Raw genomic sequence first — 25,623 nt, 5'->3', positions numbered from 1 at the left:
GAACTAGTGACATCTAGTGTTTAAAAACTAAACTATTGTTGAGAAAAGGACGAATTGAGCATGCGCAGTCAATTAAATTAAACAAAGCCAAAATGGCGTGGGCAGCATTCTACTTACATGACTTACTTACAAATACACCTTTCTATAACTAAATGCAACGTTTTTTTGATATGATTACAAGCTACAAGGTACCCTTAATATGTGTAGCATGCGATGAACCCCACGAAATATAGAATATTTTTGTGATCTAGTCGTTATTGCGTGTCGAATGGCTGTGATCTCTAGGAAAAAGTCTACGAGTTCACCTCTCTAGTGGTGTAACGGGATGTGCAGTCCCAATAGGAAATTGTCTGGCATACGATTTTTGACGGGGAGACGGGGAGGGGGATATTTGCCACCACACAGTATTTTGTCTGCTGCTGGTTTGTTGTCGCTGGCCCTCCGACTCCGGTACTCTGTCCATTATACGTTCAGATTTGATCATTATTTGAACTTTATTGCCTTCTTTTCAGGATTCTAAACATGATGATGGAGTCGTCAGAAAATTCGATTATGTCTGAAGTTACAGACCATGTGCCAGTCCTGCTGAAGGACATTCCACCGTCATCATCACCTCAAACCGTTGATGATCCTCTGAAAGTGATGCAAAATGACCTACACTCAAGAGGAACTGACTTGAGCAAGGCCTGGACATCACTTTTTAGTTTACTAACCAAATACCAGGCAGAATTAACTGTGAAAGAAAATCAAATAGACATTGCTGAACGGCAACTTGAAACCAGAAAACAGCAACTGAGCATGCTCAATGATCAAGTTGTGAGTCCAGATGATACGTCAAAGTTACAGGAACAGTTGAATCAGAAGGAACTAGTTTTATCACGTTGTCAGCAGGAGTTGACGAACACTTCGGACATGTTGAATCGGGTCCAGTCAGACTTGTCTTCCCACATGCAGCAGTTGGAACGGGCGCGACACGAACAGTTACAAAACCATGAAAAACTCCTCAATTACCAAAGTGAGATTACAAAGTTAAAATCAGAACTTATGTTAAAACAGGAAGAGATTCATATCAAAGATAATTTGGTGCAAAAGTTACAGAACCAATTGGTGCGAGAGACTTCAGATCTGAATGCGGAGATTTCTCGGTTAAAAGAAAATATTGAGTCTCATGTGCGTGTGTTGGACAATGAAAGACGGTCACATGAGCAGACCAGGAAGAGTGTGCGGAGTTTACAACAGGTAATTTAACTGACAAGCTAGTGACTGATGATTGATATCATTAAGAAGTTATTGAGGAAGTTAATCAAACAACCAGCTCAACTTTAAAAAATCAGTTCCATTGCTATAAGTTGTCCAAGTTTTGGTCAGAACATCGAGTCCAATAGATATCTTTTGGAATGAATTGTTTCTTAATCTCTTTCATATAATACCAACTTGTATCTTTGCCCCTCTTTCAGAACAAGTCTCGAATCGGTGGAACCGTTCAACAAAATGTGATAGAAATTCCAGATTCTCCTCCAACTCTTGACCTCTCGGTAGAGCAACATGACTTTGGTTTATCGAATATCATCTCGCTGTCCGAGCAGCAACCAATGGAGCAAGAATCCCATTCCGCACAATTTCGACATCACCCATATCGCCAAGAAACCGTCCGTACGCCTCCAATGACTCTCTCGTCTCCTACTCAAAGATCGCCTGTGAATAAACTCGGTAACATACACTCAGATATAACCGATAGGTGGCGCAGTTCAGCCAGCGCTACTGCCGCGTCACAATCAGTCTCTTCCACTGCCTCAGATACATTTTTCCCACTCAGTACATCCGCGATGGACGCTAGTATTGAACAACAAAATCTCAATATAAAACAGGAACCTGCTTTGTCAGGGTCTGTGCCAATATCGGGTCCAATTCCAGGCGGATCCTCATCTCAAGGGCATCAGTCATCCAACGACAGTGACACTGGCCAGTCACAGGTAGGGTGGTTTCCAAAAATATTTTTGCTATCACAATCATGATTGAGAGATGCCACCAAAGATATGTCCCCCAAATTCCTTGCAATCTGTCAATAAGCATTTGTTGGAATAAGTTGAGTGGTAAAGATTTCAATACAAAGGAGCAGCAGATTTGGGGGTACGAGCCTGATAAGCAGCATTGATGTTGCTGCTAACTTGTAAGAACATCTTTCACATTGAGTGTCGAAGTATGAGAAGTCTTCTGAATACATGTTTTTGGAGTTTGAAGTTGAACTGAAGTCTCATCATGTTAATTACCAGTTAAAGTCTTTACCACAAAGATTAACCATACATGGCTTGACAGTTTGCAAGGATAATTAGTTTTATTGACTCATACTATTTTTGCTTAGTCCATCACAAACACCAAAGAATGTATTTACCATACAGCTACATTATACACAGATAATTCTGCCTTGAAGTGGCAGTTGTTGTGTGACTCTTACTCTAGTTCCTGAAAGAAGTTTTGAACGACTGTACAACTGAGGTAAGTTGCTGAGATTCTCCGTCGGCGGGATTTTCAGAGGGTGATTTGTGATGGATGATAGCAAAAACAGTATGAGCAATTCCTTTCATCAAAACAAATTCATCAGTCTGTTACAATACAAATGAGCTTGCTTTTGCCTAAAATGTCAATTGTTGCTCTTGGTTTTGTACATGTGGGGATACCCACTTGGCTAAAAGTTTGCTATCTTATTTGAAGAAGTTATGAAGGTCACTTGTCTTCTCTGAAAAGTGTGGTTACCCCGGCATCTCTCAGTCGTGATCCACTAGAGTTTTCCCCTAAAATTACAAATCCAGATAAAAAATATCAACTAGAACAAAAATCCATTTACATCATTCGTCATCAGCAACGAGACCAAATCTTTTTACAGGGAGTGTCCAAATTCATGTTTACAATTGAAAACCGCGAATATTTCCTTCAACCTATCTTTTCAGCAGTTGATGATTCTTGCATTATCTGATGATTTGTATGCTGGGGAGACCTCTTTGTCTTTAGTTTAGAATTTAGTTAAAATAGTCTACAAAATGGAGATAACCATTATATTGTGCTTGAAAAAACGTTAGATAAGGATGGGTTTTTGCAGGGAAGAAGGATAGTTATCACATGGATTTGTTTGCCAGCCTTGGCTAGTGAAGACTAGTCATAACATTTTATTGTTTTAGATGATGGTTATCTTCATTTTGGCTTTTATAACGTTATATTCAATCATTGAATTCGAGTTATGCAACAAACCATTTCAGATCTGTTGGGACTGAGTTGATAGAGAAAGGAACACGTCGTCAGTCGGTAAAAAAATATACGGAGTTCCTCCTGATAGCTCAGCATCAGCTAAGACATAAAACTCTGAACAATATTCGGCTATCCTTATGTTGTTGGAAGAAACTTACCCTGCCAAAGAGAGTTGACCACTCTAGTCTACCTCATGACTGCACCGACTGACTGGCAATCAAAGCTGGGACGTCTAAGGTTTCATTCCAGTTTAGTTTGGTGTGAGTTATTCAGTCAGTCTCCAACGATGATCAGAAATGGTTTGCCTCTAAATCAATCTTCATCCCAATGCACCCATGTGCTGATTGAAAGATGTATTACGAAGTCGATGTACATTGTATAGCCCTGGCCTCCTTGTTCAACATGCCCCCTCTCTCCAAAGAAACTGAATACCAGTACATTTTCTCTTGACAACAGTGACCCTTCCCCCTTCCTGAGACCACACATAGTGGCAGGACTAAAACTAATGAAAGCACTGTGCATTGGGATGATGAGTGATGTTGTAGTTCCTTCGAATTTCATGATGTTGCTCACACAGTTTCTATAACATGTTTATGGCCTTGCTCGCACATTTGTTGGCCTGCACAGTAAATCAGTGTCTTCCCTGACTATTGACACGTTTTGAACGGTGCCACCTATTGGACGACACATCAAAAATATTTTTTTCAGAAAATCATCTCAAATAAACCATCAATTACAGTGCACCCAGATGACTAGGAAACTCTAAAATACTTTTCATTCCATAAACTGTAAAAGTGAGGTCCTGTTCAAATCAAAAAACCAGGGCAACACTCTCAATTCAGCGCAGTGTCCATGTGCGCTGACTAGCAGTGACGAGAGGAAGGAAGAGTGAGAAGTTATGAAAGATCTGCCGTATGTTTCCTGGTATTATGAAGACAAGTGCCAATGATGCTGTGGAGGGAAATAAGAAGATGATTTCTGATTGAGGAAGCACTGATAATGAAGGAAATACCTTGTGAGAGACGACATGTCACACTCTAACTAGGCAATCATTATCTGGAAACTTTGGCTTATTAGAACTCAAGAAGACTTGAACTTGGTCCACGGTGCCTGGTTTCTCTCACTTGCAACGTTCCGTGATTTTTCCGATGTTGGCTTCCCGGCACTAAGCTGCACATTTCAAGTAAACTGGGCTATCTTATCTTTCAGTATCGTGGACTGGTTGGAGTACCGAGGGATTCTCAGTTCGCTATGCCTGGAGCCTCAACAATCAATATCTTTGGCAGTAATGTCACAGTTGACCAGAAGGCGGCGCCAAATTATAACTCGAAACAACAATCAGTGTTTGATGCTTCTGGACGTTTGAAATTCGTGTGCGATTTATGCGGGCAGTGTTTTGTCCAAAGGAGTTCCTTGAACCGCCATGTTATTCAGATTCATGCGAAACAAAAGTTCTCATGTCGTTTGTGCAATAAGAAATTTAGTCGGAAATACTGGCTAAAGCACCATATCATATCGATGCATTCTGAATCCAACATGAAAGAGTGTATGGACAGTTGCTGATATTGAGGAGACTATAGTGTATCATAGTCCAGGAGAAGACAATATGAGAGTCGAGGACAAGACAATTTCATAGTTCAGGACAAGACAGTGTGAGAGTCCAGGACAATCACAGTATGAGAGTCCAGGACAAGTCTCTATGAGAGTCCAGGACAAGTCTGTATGAGAGTCCAGGACAAGTCTGTATGATAGTCCAGGACAAGTCAGTATGAGAGTCAAGGACACCACTGCATGACTGGACAAGACAGTATGAGAGTCCAGTGTTGACTTATTATCATCCACATGCCTGCCTTGTCCAATAGTTATTTTGACTTTGGTGATATATAAACATGTAAGTGTACCAAACTACCTTGTCTTTCCAGCTCTTGGAAATCGACAGAGGAGCATTTCAAAAACAGGCCCTGGCGTTTCCTCACCCTGAAGTCTATGGAAATCATAACAGTTCAAATCATATGGGGGCACCACTGCATCATAACGTACAAGGTTCTGAGGGCAGCTTCATGTGCATTGTTTGTGGATCTTGCTTCAGGCAGAGAAGTTCAATGAATCGTCATGTTTTACAAGTTCATGCCAAACACAAGTACAGTTGCATGTTGTGCACTGCTAAGTTTAGCCGGAAGTACGATCTGAAGTTTCACCACTTAACCAAACATGGCGGTCTCTCGAGCTCCAGTGTCTTGCCTAATCATGGTGGTCACATTACTTGATGTACCATACTACGTTAACAGACGGTAGAAGGAGACCTTAGTGGAGGTTGGAGGTGGAGATGCTCGTGTGGATTGCGGGACTAAAGCTCCGAACAGAGTTTACTTGGCCTCTTTCTTGATATATTTGAGCTTGTTTTCATGTACTTTGAACATTTAGCGGACAGGATAAACAGACAATGCAAAATATTTTGTAGCTTTTGTCTCATGTTGAAATCCTCGGTCTTAACTGGACTTTATTTGTGGTGTTGGTATCGTCAATCCTAAGACATGTATGAAGAGTTTTCACTCTCTGTCTTCTTCTCTTGCAGCAGTATGCTGTGCAAGGATTGACGGATACTACAAGATTCCACCAGCCAGGAATTGCCTACAATACGTCTTTTCCTGGCAACTACCTGGACATTCCACAAAATCGTCCGTATGCAGGCGATCATAAAAAAATTAACAGCCAAGTTGCAAAGAATAACGAAAGTGACGGCCAAGTTGCAAAGATTGACGAAAGTGGATACCAATCTGTTGATCAGCAGGACACTGTCATTGAAAAATGTCCCGTCTGTAATGCGAAATTCACTCGGGGAAGTGGGGCGCTACTCGAGCATATACAAACCCACAACAGTGCTTTTGATATCAAGAGACACACTTGCAAGGAGTGTGGGCAGAGGTTTTCCTATGGCTGGGTCTTGCAGAGACACATACGAGAAGTCCACAACAAAGAGAAGCGGTCCTACTATCGCTGCAAAGTGTGTGCGGCAAGCTTCTCGGCAAAGAAATTGTTTTTGGAACACATTGCAAACAATGTGCCATGTTCTAACTACTTTGCTGGCTTTTTGGCAGGAGATTTTGATGCTAAGGATACAGATCAGTCACGAACTTTAAAATCATGAATCAATTTTGCTTTGCTTGTTTGGAGCTGGGAACAGGTAGTCCTGCTAGTACATGCATGTGGGCTTGAGTTTGGCTGTGAAACCCACACTGGCACAATGCTGGGTCCACCAGGACAAGGTTCTTTCAAATCCAATGACCTGAAACCTAATTAGTGTTTAAAAGCCTAAAACAAGTGTTCTGTATTTTCAGTGGAGCAGCAACACTTCTCGATTGCCATGCGGGTTGTTGGACACCTCAGTCACCACCCAAAACACTGACTCTATCACTAGGGGAGATCAAAAATCTCCTCAAGCAGAGACTTCTGAGGGATCCGTTGTGCCTAGCGATAAGCCTTTCCAGTGCATGATCTGCCAGAAATGTTACGGGAGAAAACATGTGCTCATTCGTCACGTACGACAAGTTCACCAAGGGGAGAGGCCGCATAAGTGTCGGCAATGTGGAGAGGCATTTTTCAAAGCCGTGCAGTTGAAACTCCATGCGTTGAAAAAACATGCTGGGATGTTATAGAACATGATTTGTGGTATTCAGTCAGAGGTCTTCTTTCCTTTTGGTGTATCGTGCTTTTTAGGACACATCTCATTCCAGAAAGGACACAGAATTTATTTTCCATTGGACTGAAGAACATGTCTAAGAATTGAACTTGAAACCTGGCCTGATTCCTATTTTGTCTTTTCCAGTCATTGGATGAATCCTGGTCACTGACGGAGAATCGTATCATGAGTGGCAGACTTTGTACAGAGCCAAAACGGAGACGTGCTTGCACTAGTTGCAGGTTGTGTAAGCAGCGATTTAGGAATCTGTATGAGCTTCAAGAACATTACAAATCTCATTCAATTAAGCCTAGTTCCGGACCGTACAAGTGTGAAGTGTGTTGCAAAGTGTTCAAGCAAAACTTTAGTTTGACACGTCACGTCAAGCAAGTCCACATGAAGCAGAAGAATCATCAGTGTCAACATTGTTCCGCGAAATTCTTCGAGAGACGGGGATTACTTCAGCATTTATTAACGGCACACTTGAGCAAGGCGAATATCGGTGATGGCAATGAACAGGGCTAGAACTGTTGTCTCTGCTTTTGAGTTATTTGTGTTCTTGATATTCTTTATTGAATCTCCAACTTATTTCAGGAGGTAATTGTCTCTGTTTACACCTTTTTGCTGCATGGCAGGCCGTTAGATTCCTATGAGTGAGGACTGTTTTGGGCATCTCATGATTTTAACCCAAAACAAATTTCCAATCGCTCTGTGAGCACTTTTTTACAGGGTGTCTCTCTTGGCTCTAGGAAAATTCGTCCCCGGAAAATTCGTCCCCGGAAAACTCGTCCCCGGAAAATTCGTCCCCTAGGAAAATTCGTCCCCGGAAAATTCGTCCCCAGAAAATTCGTACCCGAGGATAATTCGTCCCTGGAAAATTTGTCCCCGAGGAAAATTCGTCCCCGGATAATTCGTCCTCGAGGATAATTCGTCCCTGGAAAATTCGTCCCTGAGGAAAATTTTGTCCCCAGAATATTTGTCCCCGGAAAATATGTCCCCTAGGATAATTCGTCCCTGGGAAATTCGTGCCCGAAGATAAAACGTACCCGGAAAATTAAACAAAAGTTGAAAGTTTCTGACATTACTTTCTAGTAGTAACTACTACTTACTACTTTCGACTTTTCACATTCAGTGTTATATCTCTAGTTACTACCCTACTAGCTAGTTACCTACTCCACTCTTTTCATAGTAGGAAGAGGTAGGCAGGCGAAATAATTAATTTTTTTACAAATAAGTATTTTTACTGGTCAGAATGAAAGAAAAACTCTAAATTCTTCAATAAAATATTTCGCCTGCCTACCTCTACCTATGAAAATAGTGGGGTAGGTAACTAGCTAGTAGGGTAGGAAAGAGAGATGTTACACTGAATGAGAAAAATCGAAAGTAGTAGTTATTACTACAGTCCATTCGACAAGACTTAGAGTCTTGGAAAGTAAAGTCAGAAACTTTCAACTTTGTAAAATTTTCTGGGGACGAATTATCCTCGGGGACAAATCTTCCAGGGACGAATTATCCTCAGGGACAAATTTTCCGGGGACGAACTATCCTCGGGGACGAATTTTCCAGGGACGAATTTTCCTTGGGGACGAATTATCCGGGGACGAATTTGCAGGGACGAATTTTCCGGGGACGAATTATCCGGGGACGAATTTTCCTGTAACCGTCTCTCTTGTAAGGAACTACTCTGCATGATTTTACCACTAACATGCTGACAAAATAAACAATGATAAAGCATGAAATGGTTTGTCATTATGTTCTGCATCTCATCAAGACTTAGTCTTGATCTTATGTATGGTTAGTTAGTTGTATTGTAGCTAATACTTTGGCTATAGATCGATGCATTGCAGTGTTGAGGGGTACCTGAATACCATATATATGCACATTCAATTTGCTTATGAAACTTTTCCAGGGCTCAAGAATGATTTCATCAAAATATTCTCCATACCATTATTGTGCAGTTTTATACTGCATTTCTTCATTATAGATGTATGTGCCTTGTCTTTACCTGCATTTACTGTGTACCGGGTAAAACTTTTTAATTAGTTTCAAAATACACGTATGACAATGCCTAAAATCAGTTTTGGTTTTGGTGACTAAATACTGGCTGCTTTCTTTTTTGCAGCTGAGACATGTCGCAAAAGAGAGCAGCCAGTTTCAACAGGTTCTCAGTAGTAATTCATTGATGCAGCTGAATCGGCAGAAAGTTGACCCCAAAAATAGTTCAATTGGAGATGAAACGGTTTCGTTTGGAGTCACTTGTCCTCGCTGTGGAAAAGTTGTTGTCAATCTCGACACGCACCGATGTATCCAGCCGTATGGACCAGTGAAGTGCGACATCTGTGGAGTAGTTTTCAAACGCAAGGACAATCTTGCACGGCACATTCGTGGCCATTTAGGAGTACGCCCTTACAAGTGCCAATATTGCGATAAAGCGTATTCGCGGACTGATGCTCTGACTCTTCATGTCCGTACACAGCATGGTCTGAGATCTTGATGTATCAGATAATGTTGGAGGTACGACACCACCAGATTGCTGAACGAATCGGTGTTTTGAAAAATATTTTCAAGTCTAGTTGGTATCCTGCAGTTTAAGACATTTTAAGTACCACTGATTGTGATTTGATTATTGATGAGAAGACTCGAGTTACACACTGATGCAAAGCGTGCTTATTTCCAGTTGCAGTGGCCAGACAATGGAAACCAATCCTTCTTCCCGCAACAAGAGTACACAAGCAGTCATGTCATAGCCCAAGATCAAGTCGCATACCAGTCACTCGCCAGGCAAAGTTTACGACTCGTTATGTTCAGTATCCCAGGCTGCGTGGGGTTTGATAGTGGGCGCCACTTTCACCCAACAGTGATCGAATCAACGCTCCAGAAATATATTCGGTCATTAGTGAAAGTTCTTATTGAGAAGTGTAAGGATGATGATGCAGACCGAGAGCCTGACCCTTTGGAATTAGAATGGCTGGCGAAGAAAATAGTTGAAAAATATCCACAATTTAAGGATCCCGATCCCGATAATTCTCATGTAAGTGATTTTCTATGGCCTTCAATTTGTCTCAGCAGTTTTACATAGACATTTTCTAATTGATCACAAATTGTTCCTCTTAGGTACTTTTTGATACCCCTTGGCCTTTCTATGGTTGAAATATGTTAAAGAAGGGATGTTTGTCTTGTCAAAGGACAAGTATGGCAGAACACATGAAGTTTGATTGCAGTCAATTCATTTGTCTGCATCATGTGCACCCTACCAAAATGACCTATTGAGTTTTTGAACGGTTGCACAAATCTTTCTGTGAGTGGCTCTTAGGTGATGGCTAGGGATGTATAGTTTGTCGCTGATGAGTGTGTGTATGTTTTGGGTTCAACAACATGCTGAGAATGGTATGTTATGTCTTGGTGTCCTCATTCTTCATTCTTTCTGTGAGTGGCTCTTAGGTGATGGCTGATGATGTATAGTTTGTTGCTGATGAGTGTGTGTATGTTTTGGGTTCAACAACATGCTGAGAATGGTATGTTATGACTTGGTGTCCTCATTCTTCATTCTTTCTGTGAGTGGCTCTTAGGTGATGGCTGATGATGTATAGTTTGTCGCTGATGAGTGTGTTTATGTTTTGGGTTCAACAACATGCTGAGAATGGTATGTTATGACTTGGTGTCCTCATTCTTCATTCTTTCTGTGAGTGGCTCTTAGGTGATGGCTGATGATGTATAGTTTGTCGCTGATGAGTGTGTGTATGTTTTGGGTTCAACAACATGCTGAGAATGGTATGTTATGACTTGGTGTCCTCATTCTTCATTCTTTCTGTGAGTGGCTCTTAGGTGATGGCTGATGATGTATAGTTTGTTGCTGATGAGTGTGTGTATGTTTTGGGTTCAACAACATGCTGAGATGGTATGTTATGACTTGGTGTCCTCATTCTTCAGGCGACCATCTTGAAGAAAGTACGTAAGAGGTGGTACAATGTAAAACCTGTGAAGAACCGCCGGTCAACCCAGTCCTTCATGAGCAGTGCACAAAACTTCCAGGAGTGTAAGTGAAAGTGCTAGAATGAGCTTTTCCACAACCTGAAGGCCCGAGGCCCAACCTCTCTGACACTAGGTGATGGTTAGTCATGTGATTTGATTCACCCATGGTACCAAGATTAGAGGGCATCTATTTTAGTATAGTGAAACCTCACTTAGTGGACATCTCTGTTAGAAGGACACCCTTTACAAGGACGCTAGTTATGGTCAGGAATTTGACATTTCTATTCACTTTGACCGCTGTAATCAGGACACCCACTGTTAAGGACAACATTTGTCAGTCATAAGACTTCGTGTCTTTAACAGGGAGGTTCTAATTTACGTCATGCAGTTTAACTGCAACGCTTCTCATAGCAGCAAAATACCTCATCCAAGTTAGAGATTTAGCTGGTTTTGCATTCGGTCTATGATTTATGTTTCAGCAATTGTAACGTATTTTGTTATCTTTATGATTCTGGAGACCTGATGCTGAATTCAAATCTGGTCAATTAAAAACTCAATATAACATCTCGTCTGTTTCAGTTTTTGAACGTCAGTAATGTGAACTCTCACCTGACCACGAGGACTCGAAACCCTCCGATGACAACCCAATGGCCGTCATTCTCATCAATGGATGCAAACAAACAGCCTCAAGCTTCACAGTCTCATCAAGTACTATCGCATTCGGAGCTGCAGCATCTTAGTTCTCAGTCAAATTATGCCAGGGACAACCCCTTATTGCCAGCAAAATTGTCTTGTTCATTTTGCGGGCGGACTTTCGGCATGACTCACCACCTAAAACAGCACATCAGAATACACACAGGAGAAAAACCATACGAGTGCAAAAAGTGCGGGAAACGGTTTGCACAGTTAGCGACACTGAGGGGGCACAGCGTGTCCAGGAACTGCACAGGAGATAATCGCACGGGCTTCCAATGAAACATGGTTGAGAGTGTGAGGATTGGACCTGTATTGCAATGATTGTATCAGAAACCTTGTATCGTGATTTATTCTCGAAGAAAATCAGAACTGTATGCAACCGCTGGTCATGAGAACCTTTGTCTCTGCAGTTTCTACTTTATCTCTTTAAATTATTAAAATGCCCTGAAGACAAAAGCTTGTCATGGCTCATTATTACAAGAGACGCTGGTCTGCTTTGATCTTCACTGCGATGGTCCATTATGCAATTTTAAAAAGATGTGTGTTGATAGGGAGCTGACACACTTGATTGTAATGAACATCCAAATAAAGTGTCCCAATAGGAATCCTGACGATTTTTCTTGATTTCATTTGTAATTTGAATTGTGAGTGTCACAGCATGACGCTATAACAAAAGGTCTTGTCTGTTCGCTGGATGAAAGACTTTGGATGCTTTAAGGAAAGTCTTCCAAGATTACTGATACTACAAAACAGCCAAAACCAGTTCTTGCCAATGAGAACATTGATTGCATCTTTTCCATTCTGCAGGTGTGGGGTATAGAAAGCTTGCATGTTGAGAAGAAAATTGACAAGTAGCTAAAATGAGTTCCGTTTTGTACTTTGCAGATGTCGTCAACTCTCTGGGTTAGCGGTACTGCACAGGATCCCTCATTCAGCGTTTCTGACGAGCACGGAAACTTGGTCCCAGTGGTTCTGTCCACTGCACCAGAGGAGGCGTTTATGCCAAAGAAGCAAGCTTTGAGTGAGCGAGAGCGCATGATTTCATATCGTCAGAAACTGAAAGAAGACGTCGAGAAGTATGCCGCTTACAAGGATCGAGATGCGCGGAAGAAACGTGAGCGCCGCAGAAATATGACGGAGGAGGCGAAAAATCTACAGCGGGAGCGTGATAGGCAGAGGAAGCGTGAAAAGCGAGAGGCAGTCCGCAACGAATTTGAAAGAAAGAAATCAGAGTTGGATGAATTTGATGACACGACGAAGAACCTGTTAAAGATTGCTAAGAAGCAATGGGCAGAGGGTGATAACTTGGAGAGGAATCCTGCCTGTTTGTCATCACATGCCTCCTTTGTTTCTGGTATGGATGTCTCCCTTGATGACAGTATGAGCCAGGACATTGCATCATCCTCTATTAAGGAGTCTGACCAGGAGACAGGGAGATCTGGGGTTGATTTGTTCCAACCGATGTTTTTCCAGCCTTTGAAAGTGGAACCGGAAGGTAACGCATCTGCTGAATCTTATGGGCCAATAGGAAAATTTCCCTATGAAAGAAGAATCATTATGAATAAAGTGTACAAATACTTGTAGAGCTGTGAATTTGGCTTTTGAAGATTGTCTATACATGCTTCCCGAAATTGGTGGCTTGCATTGGAACTAACTTTTTCCCCCTTGGGCGTCATTAAAGGCATTCAAGTGTGTTGGTCAACCATGACTATCTCCTTTGTCCCTCCACCATAAGGCCTAGTTTCCCCTTATGACATCACTATTTCGGACACTCAGCGCCCCATTTCTGGAAAGGTGTATATATTGCTTAGAAAATACAGCATTTTGTAATCATCTCAGCATGGGTGAGGGGTATTGTTGCACAGTGCAGTCCTGAATCTAGCTGGGTTTCATTCATGTTTTAAAGCACTTCATATTTTCATTGAAATGCTAACTCATTTTGAATTGCAGAGCAAGATGAAGAGGAGGTGTAGGCAGAGTCTGGCCAAATTTTTAACAGCTTGGGCTTGATAATCATGGTCACTGGTGTTGGAGGATCGGAAGACAAGGCACAAAACCTTGTACAACATTGATTCAGGAGTCATGAGTTTGCACTTGGCTGGATGCTAAGGCTGTGTCATAAAACTGGGTCAACAGTGTTAAAAAGGTTTCTAATAAAGACACTCAAAAACTTTGCTAACAGTGAAATAACTCACTACTGTAGTACCGATATTGCTCTTGTTGTGTCATATCTGTAAGCTTACTTCTATCTTGGCTGGACCGCTCTTTTTCCTCCATTCTTGCTTTCGCTTCCTCGGGTCATAAAAAAGCTTGAAAAGACGAGCATATTTCACTCACAAATCTTCTTACGTGTCCTTTCAGTTCCAAAACTCGCCAATATCGTCTCACCGGAAACAACCTGACTGGAGCGTGTTTGCCCATCTCCAAGGTCACCACAGCATTTCCTCTTCATATTCATTGGATATCGCGATGGAGAAGAGGTTTGAATGTCCATTCTGTGGCAACAAATTCGCACGGAAGGATTATCTAATAAAGCATATCCGTATACACACTGGCGAAAAACCCTATAGGTGTGAATTTTGTGGGATCTGTACGAACCAGAAGAGTTCGTTATCCGGACATATATTCAGGAAACATAGAAAACAGTACCTGGAATCAATGCATTTATATAATAAACATGATAAATGATGACACGGCCATCTCTCCAAAAGGTGATTTCGAGTGGAAACTTTTAGACTCTCAGTATGCCGCCGTTCATGGAAGCATGTCGGATTATTGATACAATAGTCATGTACTTTCATGGTTGTTAAAATTTGATATGAAGATTTTGTTTTCTAGGCTTGTTTTTCACTGGCTCTTGAAAAGAAGTGTTTTCCCTGTTCTAATTAATCCTTATTAACACAGTTGTATTGAACACTAGCTTCTAGACATAGAGTAGTCTGCACCAGAATTAACCCACTCACTAACCACCGGCTTATGCATTAAGTTGTCCTTGGTTAATTGAAGGTTTGTCCTCTATTTTCAGTTTCCCTTGAACTTAATAAAAGGTGGCAGCACACCCTCCCTCGACTTGCAGACTCGCCACAATTCCCAGCCCAATTCATCCGAGGCAGATCAGAATCACAAAGTCCAGCAAAGTGTTTTCCCTGAAAAAGTCCAGCAAAGCATTTTCCCTGAAAAAATTGTGCAAAGTGTTTTTCCTGACAAAGTTGAGCAAAGTGTTTTCCCTGAACCGGTCGCACACTATTTCAGTATTTCATCCAAACGTAAAGTTTTCAACAGTCCTAAGAAATTCCCGTGTGATTATTGTCGCAAATTGTTTAAGAATAAGCAGCATCTGAAAGAGCATGTACGTGTTCACACCGGAGAGAGGCCATTTGTCTGTCCACAGTGCGGGAAGGGCTTCACGCAAAGGCAAGCGCAGAAAAGGCATGAAATCACACATATGAAATATTGAACTTTAGAAATGCACGGTTGGTCCATCTGAGTTTTGGTTTAACATGTTTTAAACGACTGATAATTTGTTGTAGCATGACTTTTAAGTTCATTTTGCATGATGTTAATTTGTAACAATGCTTTTGAAATTAGTTTATTTCTGTATATTAGTGATGTAGGGAAGTTTTATACAAAGCAAACGCAAGGAAGCAACGATTATTTACCTCTGTAACCAACCTTCTCAAGTTACTTTGTATACACTAAGATGTTAGAAAATCATTTAAATAGTAATTTTCTCGGGAGGGTATACCCTGCATTTTGATTGCCCTTGTGTTCAGCGTTTTTATAATCAGCATGATTGGCTGCCATTAGTTGCTTTGCATATTTGCTATGAGCTTGGTGTCCTTGACAGTACTGTGCAGCATGTTTTGCTGATTTGATCCATATGTGTATTGTGTCTCCTTTCAGTAATTTGGTAATCAGGTTATAGATGTGTAAATAATCAATAAGATTGAGTATAAGTAAATAACAGTGCCTCGGAGTTGACTCGTGTCCGACTCATGATCTTGGAGATAGAATATTGTTGTATTTTAGAATCAAAATACTTGTAACTTTAGTTTCACCTGATGAAACTATGATGAGAACGTTGTACAGTTTGTTCCTGGTAATAAAAGTGTATTTTCTGATACAACTGTAGGCTTTGGGTTATTTTTTGACGTGTAATGCCCCTTTGGGTCACGCAAAACTCATGTCCTTTGGGCTGGCAGCTCGGACTATGTGTGGAAACAAAAGGAGAACACATGAATCAGACCTTCAAAGACCAGACCCAGAATTGTCGTGACGGCCCCTCCAGGGCCAGGGCCATAGTAGGGGCGCTGCTCTTTCAGACGTCTCAGAAAAATGTGACATACTAATGCAGATTTGGGACAAAAAAGCATTCTGCCCCCTCCCCAGCCAAAAAAATTTGATATTGCCTTGCTAACCTACCAGATGGATGACCCTTTTTCTTCCAGAACATCTTCCACGTCCAAAGTAGAAACGTATCTGGTTTGAATGTACCTGTAGGGATGTCTCCATGGCAAACCTGAATGTTGTACATTGCGAGTACCTCCACCACTCTAAAAGGATGCAACGTCTTCTTTCAGTTTGTGTCCTCTGCCAGCTGTTTACAGCCCATTGACCAGATGTTCTACACTTCGACCTTGTCACAACCAGATGTATTAGGAGGAGTGTTTCCCGTCTCAAGTCCGCAACATTATCAGACCAAACAGTCACAACCAGGAGGACGTAACTTTAGGAGCCCACTGAATCCTACACCACAGCATTCGTTGAGGCAGTCCCAGCCAGGAGGAGAATGCCTGAAGGCTCAGATATCTCCCTTGGAGCCGGCCTCTCGTAGCTCATTCATTGTGTCGCCACAAGAAGTATTGAGGTCACAACCAGAAAGACCATACTTGCCAGTGTCTCCAACAACTTCTTCAAAACCTGACTTTCCAACTCCATTTGTTCAGTTATTTCAGAAGACACAACCAGAAATACAAAACCTACCAGTTTCCCAAACATCTACCTCAGACACTGACTTTTCGAGTTCACTGACTACACCACTGATACAATCGAAAAAGTTCACTTGTGAATTTTGTCATAAATCTTTTTCGTTGTCACATCATTTAGTCTCGCACAAGCGCATTCACACGGGAGAGAAGCCATACGTTTGTAGAATTTGTGGAAGGAGGTTCAGTCAACCCCATAATAAGAGACGTCACGAGATATTCATGCATTCACGGAACATGCGTGTTGAGTGCATTACTCAGCTTGACTAGATACCCCGGACTGTTAAGTTATCTGAGCAAAATCAAGAGATCAAAATCTAGAAATAATTGTATGGATGATTGGTTAAATAGATCTGAATCGAAATGAAGCAACATCTCAGTTTTCCTGTTTTACTATCTGAGAGTGATTCTCTTCATGTCATTGGACGGCCTTGAATATTTTTCAGATTCACTTATACAATACATTGTAAATAGCTGACAGTCACTTTGTACCTTGTTCATTTCAGTTTGGCATGAATATCCCACCAAACCAAGTAATGTCCCGGTCAGCGATTGACCAGACCACGGCCCAGATCAAGACAACTTCTGACAAAGGATCAGATGAATCTCTCACCTTCTTTTCGAGGACCAAATCAAACCTTTTGTCTCCAGGGAACAAATCTCCGGTCGTTTTGAGTGGACCACTCATTGCACCGTCTCGAGGATTCAGTCCACATTTCAGGTTGCATGACACGGCCCCTGGAAAACAGAAAAAGCATTTGTGCCAATTCTGCAACAAAGCATTCGCAAATCGGCAGCATCTCGTTAATCATGAACGGACACATACAGGAGAACGTCCACATAAATGTACGTTCTGTGGCCGAGGATTTACGCAGAAACAAGCACAGTTACGACATGAGATCACACATTATAATAAGCCTGATGCTCAGAGGGACCATGGACATTTTACGTAGAAAAAACCAAACAGTTATGGCATGGGATTACCCAATTATAAGCCCGCTTCTTAAAGGAACAATATGGAATTTCATACAATGATGTTGAAGGAATTTCTTTGCACTTGAAATCCGTGACCCAATTATTCTTAGATTGGTGAAACTAGAGTATTTCCATCATGACTTTGTGACTGAGATTTAGTGTTGACGGGTAGATTTGATCTATACCTGCTTTCGTTGATATGAGGTGTTGATGATATGTTTGGAGAGGAGTCTGAAGATATACATTAGACCTGTCACCGTGTCTGGCAGGATATCTCCTTTTGAGGATATGAAAGAGAATCTCATGTAGACAGCACAAAAATTATTCGAGTCTTGTCGTCTGATTGGCCTTATACACTCTCATGCCAGCCTTAAAAATGGATGAGATCTTCGAGTACAGGACACCTCTCAATTGAGAATAGTTGTTGACTTTACTGGTACCTATTCAAATTTTCAGTTTATGAATTCATTATATAGACTTGGTTAGATGTATGCTATTTCAGCATCAGTTGCATGCACATATTGTCATAAAAAATGGCATGTTGCCGACATGTTTCAATATTCCAGTTGGTGTGCACACATTCCTTGATTGTTATTTTCCTTATTTTGATTTGACGGACCAACATCTGACATCTCTTATGGTTTCTTTCAGTTTAATGTGGACGCCATTGCAACCAGGGTCCTCGAAGAAATGGATGGTTCATGCACAACTGGATACATCGGCAATCCACCATTTCCTCCCGACTTAAACCAACCAATGCAATCGCCGCCATGGGGTCATGGGAACCGCGTCTCGAGCGACATGCCCTCCCCACCGCGTCCTTGGAGCACAGGGAGTAGTGTGAACTCTAGCTGTTCTTACAGTGGCAGATCACCAGGGTCCGTCAACAGATCTCCCGATATTCGTTCCCCGCTGCCGTGGAATTCTGGGATCGCCAGCAAAACATCACCTGATCTTTCAGTCCCCAATCACACTTGTAAATACTGTGGAAAATCATACACAGTTCATCACCATCTTGTCCGTCATTTACGTATTCATACAGGCAGTTCGAATTTCGAGTGCTGTCATTGCGGTCAGGCGTTCACGCATCAGCATGTCTTAGCCAATCACATTCGGATTCACACCGGTGAGAAACCATTCATGTGCAGCCTTTGTGGGAAACGCTTCACCCAGAATGCTGGGCTGCGATATCATCGACTACATGTCTGCAAGGCTCCAATGCCTCAATAACGAGATTAAACTATTCAAAATGGACGATTATACTGTCTTATATTGACTTCAGTATAACGTAAGAGTAGAAACTAGTGGACAACTTATGTATTTGTTTATTACGTATGTTTCTCCATGATTTTCAATACTCATTATAAACACTGTTTGTTGACACGTCAGTCTGCATTGATAGGACTTATATTACTTTTATGGCTATAATAAGTTCACTGTTTGACAGGAGCTTCTCTTATCCATCATCCGTCGTCCCTCGGTGACGGTGAAACGTCACACGTGTATTCAATGTCAGTTCCTAGCATATGAATTTGTCTCTACTGATCATGTATGTAGTTCTCCGATCTAGGTATAAAAGACAAGCAGCAGGTATGAATGATATCATTTGAATAGCAATATCTGGAATTGCATCCGCAGAATGTGGTTTTTCTGTTGTCTGCATGTGTGTTTCAAACGTGTTATAGAAAATAAATGCTGGCAAAGCAAATTTGGAACTGCTTTAGTTTCTGTTTGTATTCAAAATACCTTGAAACATTTATCTTTGGAGTCCTGAACATCATTTTCTGTATCCATTTCAGTCTTATGCTGCCACAGGACGTCAAGGACTTGAAATAAACCCAAACGTCCCACCCTCTGGCCCCTGGAAGCCTGAGCCAGGTGGTGGTCACACTGAAGGAAAAGAACCCAGTACCACATCAGGAGTGGACATGAATGCCTGTAACGTCTGCGGAAAGGAGTACATGTCTTTTTCACAACTGGAGCGTCATATGCGGATTCACTCGGGGTTGAAGAGTTTCGAGTGCAGCTATTGTGGCCAAGCGTTTCCATTTTCTCACGTTCTAAGGAACCATATTCGTACCCACACCGGCGAGAAACCTTTTAGTTGCGATATTTGTGGGCTGCGTTTCAGTCAGAGGGCAGGTGTCTATGCGCACAAGAAGAAGAGTCATCCGGCTTGAAGCTCTTGTCACCGTAGGCTAGAGGTATGTTTAGGCTGTGACGTTGATTTCAACCATAGATGATGAACAACTTCTTCAAAGTTTTCTTTTGAACTATTGAGTTTAGAGCTGAGTGTCAACTAGGACGTATCAGCTCTACATGTATTTAATGAGTCTTTTATATAGCGCAATTCCGTGACACTAGTTCTCGCTCAAAGTGCTTTGGGATATCATATTATTACCCCGGTCTCCACAGAAATCAATCGGGGGTTTCAAGGAGCAACCACAAGGCGCTCACTTGAACTCGACCAGTAGGGGAACTAAGCAGTGACTCGGCCGGGAGTCGAACCCACGACCTCCTGATCATGAGGCCGACTCTCTTCCACTGCGCTACCGCTGCCCCTGTATAACCAATATTGGGCGATTGCAGTGTGAGAAGGAGGAAACCAGTGACCCCGGCGGAAACCTACGCTGTCAAAGAGAGTTGCCCTCTCTATGACATGAATGCCCCTTGACTCAAACCTGGGACCTCCGAGATATAGGCACTGATGTTTTCACTGTGCCACTCAGAAAGCCCATCTACATCTTCAGTTGTGATGTTTGAGGGCCCCACTTCAGTCAGAGGATTGGGATCTATTGAGAAGGAGAAGACACTCTAAATATGATGTAGGATGCAGTTTGTTTTTCTGCTGAGTCTCAGTTTTTCTGTTGGATTCATCTTCTTGTTCACGTAGCTTTACACATAGGTATTACTTTCTTGTTTTGGTTTGCATAGCAACTTCAGACGTCGCCAGTGTGTTTTTAGCTTGAACCAGGATGAAAACTTCAAATATAAATGAATCATTAACTTATTTCCTTTTGAATTTGCAGTGATGAATACCTGAACTATGAGCACGAGATATGCAAGATGCATGTGATTTTACCTCAGTCTCTAGATAATTGTATGACTCTTAGACTTATAGACAGTGTTAGAATGCATCCTTTAGAAATAGCTGTGGCAATAATATGTCCCCTTTTTAATTTCCTTATTTCCTTGCAGTTTTGCTCCCAGGTGAAACAGACTGCCCAAATCTCAATGAGCCCTCCAAGTATGATGCCATCCGAACGTTCTCAGGTGAAAAAACTTGTGGACACTGACAAATCAAAATTTCACAGTGATTGGCCAAGGAGGTCAAATTTTCAAGTGTCACCTGAGAGATCGAAGTGTGGACGCTTTGGTGCAAGAAAGGCATTCACATGCCCCGTTTGCCTACGCGTTCTGACCACGAGTTACAATCTGCGGGTTCATTTTCGATGTCATACCGGAGAGAGACCTTATCAGTGTGATCTGTGTAAAAAGACATTCGTTCAACCCCAGCATTTGAAGCAGCATCGGAGATGCTCACATCATCATGTTTTATAGCTCAGATGAAACACAGCCCAGAATATGCCCTTTCTATTGAATGTCGGAGGGATAAAAACAATGGACAAACTTTTGTCGTGTGGCCATTCAGTTTTGCCAGGATTGTAAAATCTGACTAACCCTCATCATTTATGTTATCATGATATTTCAGCCCAAGTTTACATTGCAATCCTTCCTGCAAGTATCTGACTTTATCACTGTCAACACAGACCAGTGATAAAAATGTCATTTTCATCAAATAAAATTTTCATTTTTGGCGATTGTCTTCTTGCAGTATGAAACCATGCTGGGCTCAAAAGATAAGCGCCAAATGGAACCAAATGTTAAGAGAATACCGTGGTCACTTTCAAAGAAGTCCCTGACCTGCCCGTACTGCTCCAAAAAACTGGCCTCACAGAGCAGCCTGTTGCTTCACATCCGGACGCACACAGGAGAACGTCCTTTCAAATGTGGCGATTGTGGTGCCCGATTTACACAGCGACATCACGTGACGCGCCATCGCCAGTTTCATCACACAATGGAGCGACCTTTCACTTGTTCTCACTGCGGGAAAGGATTCGTGCAGCGGTCGGATATGAGGACCCATGTCATGTCTGTGCATCATGTGTTCGAGTGATCTACTTCTTGGCTTAGGAATGACTTGTCACAAACAAAGAGGCATTTCAGGCACGATCAACATTACTAGTACAGTACCAGTCACGATTGACATACCCTCTGCTTTGCACAAGCCACGCACGACCTTGGACACTCTGGTGCCTCATAAGCTACAGGTTACGCACTGGTATGCTCATTATAGCCACACATAACGTACTCAAAACATACAGCAAGCCTACGGTGCAAAGGTGCATGTAGCATACATGGGTAGTCGCAACTATTACACCAGAAGCATACTTATAAAACATCTTCTCTACATTCACTTTCTTGTTCATTTGCCTCAGTGTGCCTACATGAATATATTTTGACTGCTCAAAACAATCGTATAAAAATTAAGGAGTATATGTTTCTTAAGACGCTTTTTGTGATTTCATGACAGAGTCTTCATGATTTGAATCATGAAGATGTCACACTTTGTTGAAACTTCAGACAACCGGTATTCTTGAATGGCCAGAAAATCTCATACTCCTGTTTTTTTCTATCTTTGGCAGGCACCCACCTTCAAGTTGCAATCTCAGAAGCACTCAGAAACAAGCTGTGGAATCTGTGGGAAGCGCCTTGCCAGCAAAGGCGCACTGAAGGTTCATTTACGTATTCATACAGGAGAAAGGCCTTACAGATGTCAGCACTGTGGGAGCACGTTCAATCAGCTTATCAGCCTACAACGTCATGAAATGATTCACACAGGAAAGAAACCATTCACGTGTAACATTTGTGGGAAGCGATTTGTTCAGAAGTCGGACTTGAAGCCGCATTTTTTTACACGGCATGTTGATGAGATACATCGTATTGGGGATGTCCTTGGGACTGGTGACACTTAGACATTGTGGCAAGTGACACTCTTACATAGCTGAGACAAGGAATTAGTCGATTCATACAATGACATTCATTGAAATGTGGAGGTTTTTGAGAGCGTGACATTTAGACTTGGTCTAGACAAAGTTGCTGTGCACAAATTTACGTGCCATGTAAGTTGACAGGGAGGAAAAGCGTTAAGTTTTTGATACCTGTTCTCTTGTAAGATGACAAACATTGGTGAGAACAGTACAGGGAAGGTTATATTTTGACCAAATTACAAATTGATTTTCACAAGTTTTACATGAGTTTTATTTTAATATTTCAGGTCAAGATTTCATCGTAAGAATCGTCAGGATTTCATTTGATATCTCTATAGTAGTTAGTAATCAAATGTTTCCTCCTCTCTTTTCAGTTCATGACTGAAAGTGGTTTCTTTCCTCGGGAGAGACAACATAGTTATGGCGGCTTTAGAATGCTGAGTTCCCAAGGAAGTGGTCCGGAATCATCAAGAACAACAACTTGTCCGCTACCTCCAAGGACAACTTCACTATACGGATTACTGCCGGGAGTGCAGACGGTTTCAACAAATTCAATTGCTGGCCTTATACAAGGTGTTCAGCACTTTCACAGTGGTGGGTATTCTGAAAGCAATAGCACTTGGCGTATCTCTTGTGGAAAACTTGCAGATATCGAGCTACAAAAGACAGGACAATCACAGGGAGAGACTAAGCTGGGAACAGTGTCAGCTCAAGTTGGAACTTCAAGCAAAAGGACAATAGCTGAGGTGGCTTCTTTGCCCCAGAAAAAGGCTTGTTTAGAAGGGGCAGTTAGCCATGCCTCTAGCCGAACTGGTGAAATACATGTCGCTATGAAGGAAACCGAGATTCCTATCCCTGCAAAAGTAGCCACTGAACCTGTGAATGAATTTTTATGTGAACTGTGTCACAAAGGTTTTCAAACCCGTGCGAACCTGAGGATGCATAAGGTCATGAAGCATAGGGTTGAAAGCACTCCAAGGGACTATAAATGTCCATATTGTGGAGAGTCTGTCCCACCGAGTGGCATGAAACAACACTTAGCTCGGCATTAGTCAAGATGCTTGGGTGATTTGCCACGAATGATTTGCATATCCTTCGTGTTTGATCCATTGTTATTATTTGGTTGTTGTATATTTACCAAAATCAATAAAGATGCACCCAGAACTTCATGTATGTGTCTATATCTTTCAAAGATAAAACATATAATGCAATAAAACTGGTTCTCCAGGAGAGTGGAATTCAAGTTAAGTTATTAGAGCAGGTTGTGACCTCCAAATTCAGACACGCAAGCTGTGACAACTGATGCCAAGAAAAGGCTGTGACATTGATGTTGACTTCTGGGCAATGGAATCCTATTTCTGTCTTCAAGTTTTGATACGATACAAGGTTGTGACCCCAAATTGTTGCTTGTAGCATGCACAGCTGTGACAAGTGAAGCCATGTTCTGATTGGGTCATCTAAGGTTATGTGACTGGTTGTGACCCCCAAATTGTGTCTTACAATGTGGCCAGTTGTGACAGGGAAAGCCAAGTTTAGGCTGTTTCCTTAATGTTATCTCCTGGACATTGAAAACCAAGTGATTTTTGTCCTCAAGATTTATAGGAGACCAGGTTGTTACCCCGAAATGGTGCACTGTGACAAGTATGGCTAAGTTCAGGCTGTGTTCTTGTTGATATTTGTCTCTAAGGATATGAGAGCAGGTTGTGACTCCCCACATTTGTGGTTTACAACATGGCCAGATGTGACAAGTATAGCCAAATTCTACTGTGTCCTCTATGTCACCTTCTGAGAAATGGAATCCAAATGAGTTTTCATTTCCAAGGTTGTGGCACCAAGTTGTGACCCCCAGATCATGACCAACTGTGACAAGTGGAGTCAAGTTCATGCTGTGTCCCTCTCAATGTTGTCTTCCGGGCGATGGAGTCGAGACATTTTGCATCCCAAATCATGAGACCAGGTTGTAACTTCCAAATTGTGTCTAGGCATTAATTGTCTCTAGGCTGTGAGATCAGGTTGTGACTGACGTGGGAAAGATTCATTTGCTTCCATCAGGATGGCCTTTTGAATGATAAGTGACTATAGTCATACAAGGTCATGAGACTAGATTGTGACCTCCGAGATTGTGACCCACCGGGTGGCCAGCCTGAACAAATATAGGAAATTGGACTATGTTCAATTATATGGGACTGTGTCCTCGATTCCAGATTTTGACCCGAAATTGTGACTAGCAACATGGCCAGCATTGAGAAGTATAGCCAAGTGTTTACTATGTCTTCGATGTTGTCTTCTGGGCAATGGGATGAAATTGAAGGAATTCTGCCCCATGACTGTGAGATCAGATTGTGACAGTCGTAGAAAATGTCAACTTTCTTTCACCAGGATGGCCCTTTGCCGAGTAGTTTTGTCTCAAAGGTAATGAGACTAGGTTGTGACCTCCATGTTGTGACTCACAGGGTGTCCAGCTTGGACAAGTATAACCAAATGTTGACTGGGCCTTAGATGTCGGATCCAAGTGATTTTCGTTTCCAAGTTTACGAGACCAGGTTGTGACCCCATATTGTGACTAGCAAGACTCGATGTGCCTAAGACGGCTGTTCCTCGCTCACTTAATTCAGAGGCATTGAGCAGTGACATTGTCCTGTTCTGTATTGGTATTAAAACTAAATTTTAATAGACGGAGCGCAAATTTTTTGGCAGGCGCATAGATTGCTTGTCCCTCCATCCAAGGAGTTACTCCCTGCTCCGTCGTAGCACTAAGTAAAAGAATGCCGATGCCCAAAGCTGGAACAAGAATGGGCAAGTCTAAAACATATTGAGCGATCAACAAGGCTTGACCTTGCCCTTAGACCTTGAATATCTCCTCGATCGAAATCGTATGATATAATGACAGAAGAAAATTAACATGCCAGTGATGATAATTATTGTGACACGTTAGATAAATTAGGCAGCTATCGTCACAATATTTGATAATCCTAACATTTCGGGAGTTCGTGACCTGGTCATGTTATCTGGTGGTCAGAAC

At 41.9% G+C, this 25,623-nt stretch overlaps 1 protein-coding gene across 7 annotated transcripts; it reads left to right on the top strand.

Moving 5' to 3' along the window:
- Positions 1–86: 86 nt before the first annotated feature.
- LOC135488797 (zinc finger protein with KRAB and SCAN domains 1-like) lies at positions 87–23,825 on the top strand. Of its 7 annotated transcripts, XM_064773668.1 has the most exons (6): positions 87–188; positions 513–1,239; positions 1,458–1,973; positions 9,600–9,953; positions 12,476–13,085; positions 13,541–13,944. In XM_064773668.1, exons 2-6 carry the CDS (start codon positions 523–525, stop codon positions 13,561–13,563), a joined length of 2,220 nt encoding a protein of 739 aa, XP_064629738.1. In that variant the 5' UTR covers positions 87–188; positions 513–522; the 3' UTR covers positions 13,564–13,944. The 7 variants fall into 7 exon arrangements, with proteins under 7 accessions (XP_064629738.1, XP_064629737.1, XP_064629741.1 ...); XM_064773667.1 differs by having other exon boundaries at positions 12,476–13,944; XM_064773671.1 differs by lacking the exons at positions 9,600–9,953; positions 12,476–13,085; positions 13,541–13,944 and adding an exon at positions 22,976–23,825.
- Positions 23,826–25,623: the final 1,798 nt, after the last annotated feature.

The sequence above is a fragment of the Lineus longissimus genome, chromosome 5 (assembly GCF_910592395.1).
Source record: "Lineus longissimus chromosome 5, tnLinLong1.2, whole genome shotgun sequence".
Lineage (NCBI taxonomy): Eukaryota > Metazoa > Nemertea > Pilidiophora > Heteronemertea > Lineidae > Lineus > Lineus longissimus.
Note: the sequence above shows the minus strand (reverse complement) of the source record. Positions and strands in the feature narration are given on the sequence as shown.

Coding starts and splice junctions, on each gene's coding strand:
- LOC135488797 (XM_064773667.1), top strand. CDS start 523: ATGATGATGGAGTCGTCAGAAAATTCGATTATGTCTGAAGTTACAGAC. Junction 1,240..1,457: donor GTGTGCGGAGTTTACAACAG/GTAATTTAACTG, acceptor CCCCTCTTTCAG/AACAAGTCTCGAATCGGTGG. Junction 9,954..12,475: donor CCGATCCCGATAATTCTCAT/GTAAGTGATTTT, acceptor TGTACTTTGCAG/ATGTCGTCAACTCTCTGGGT.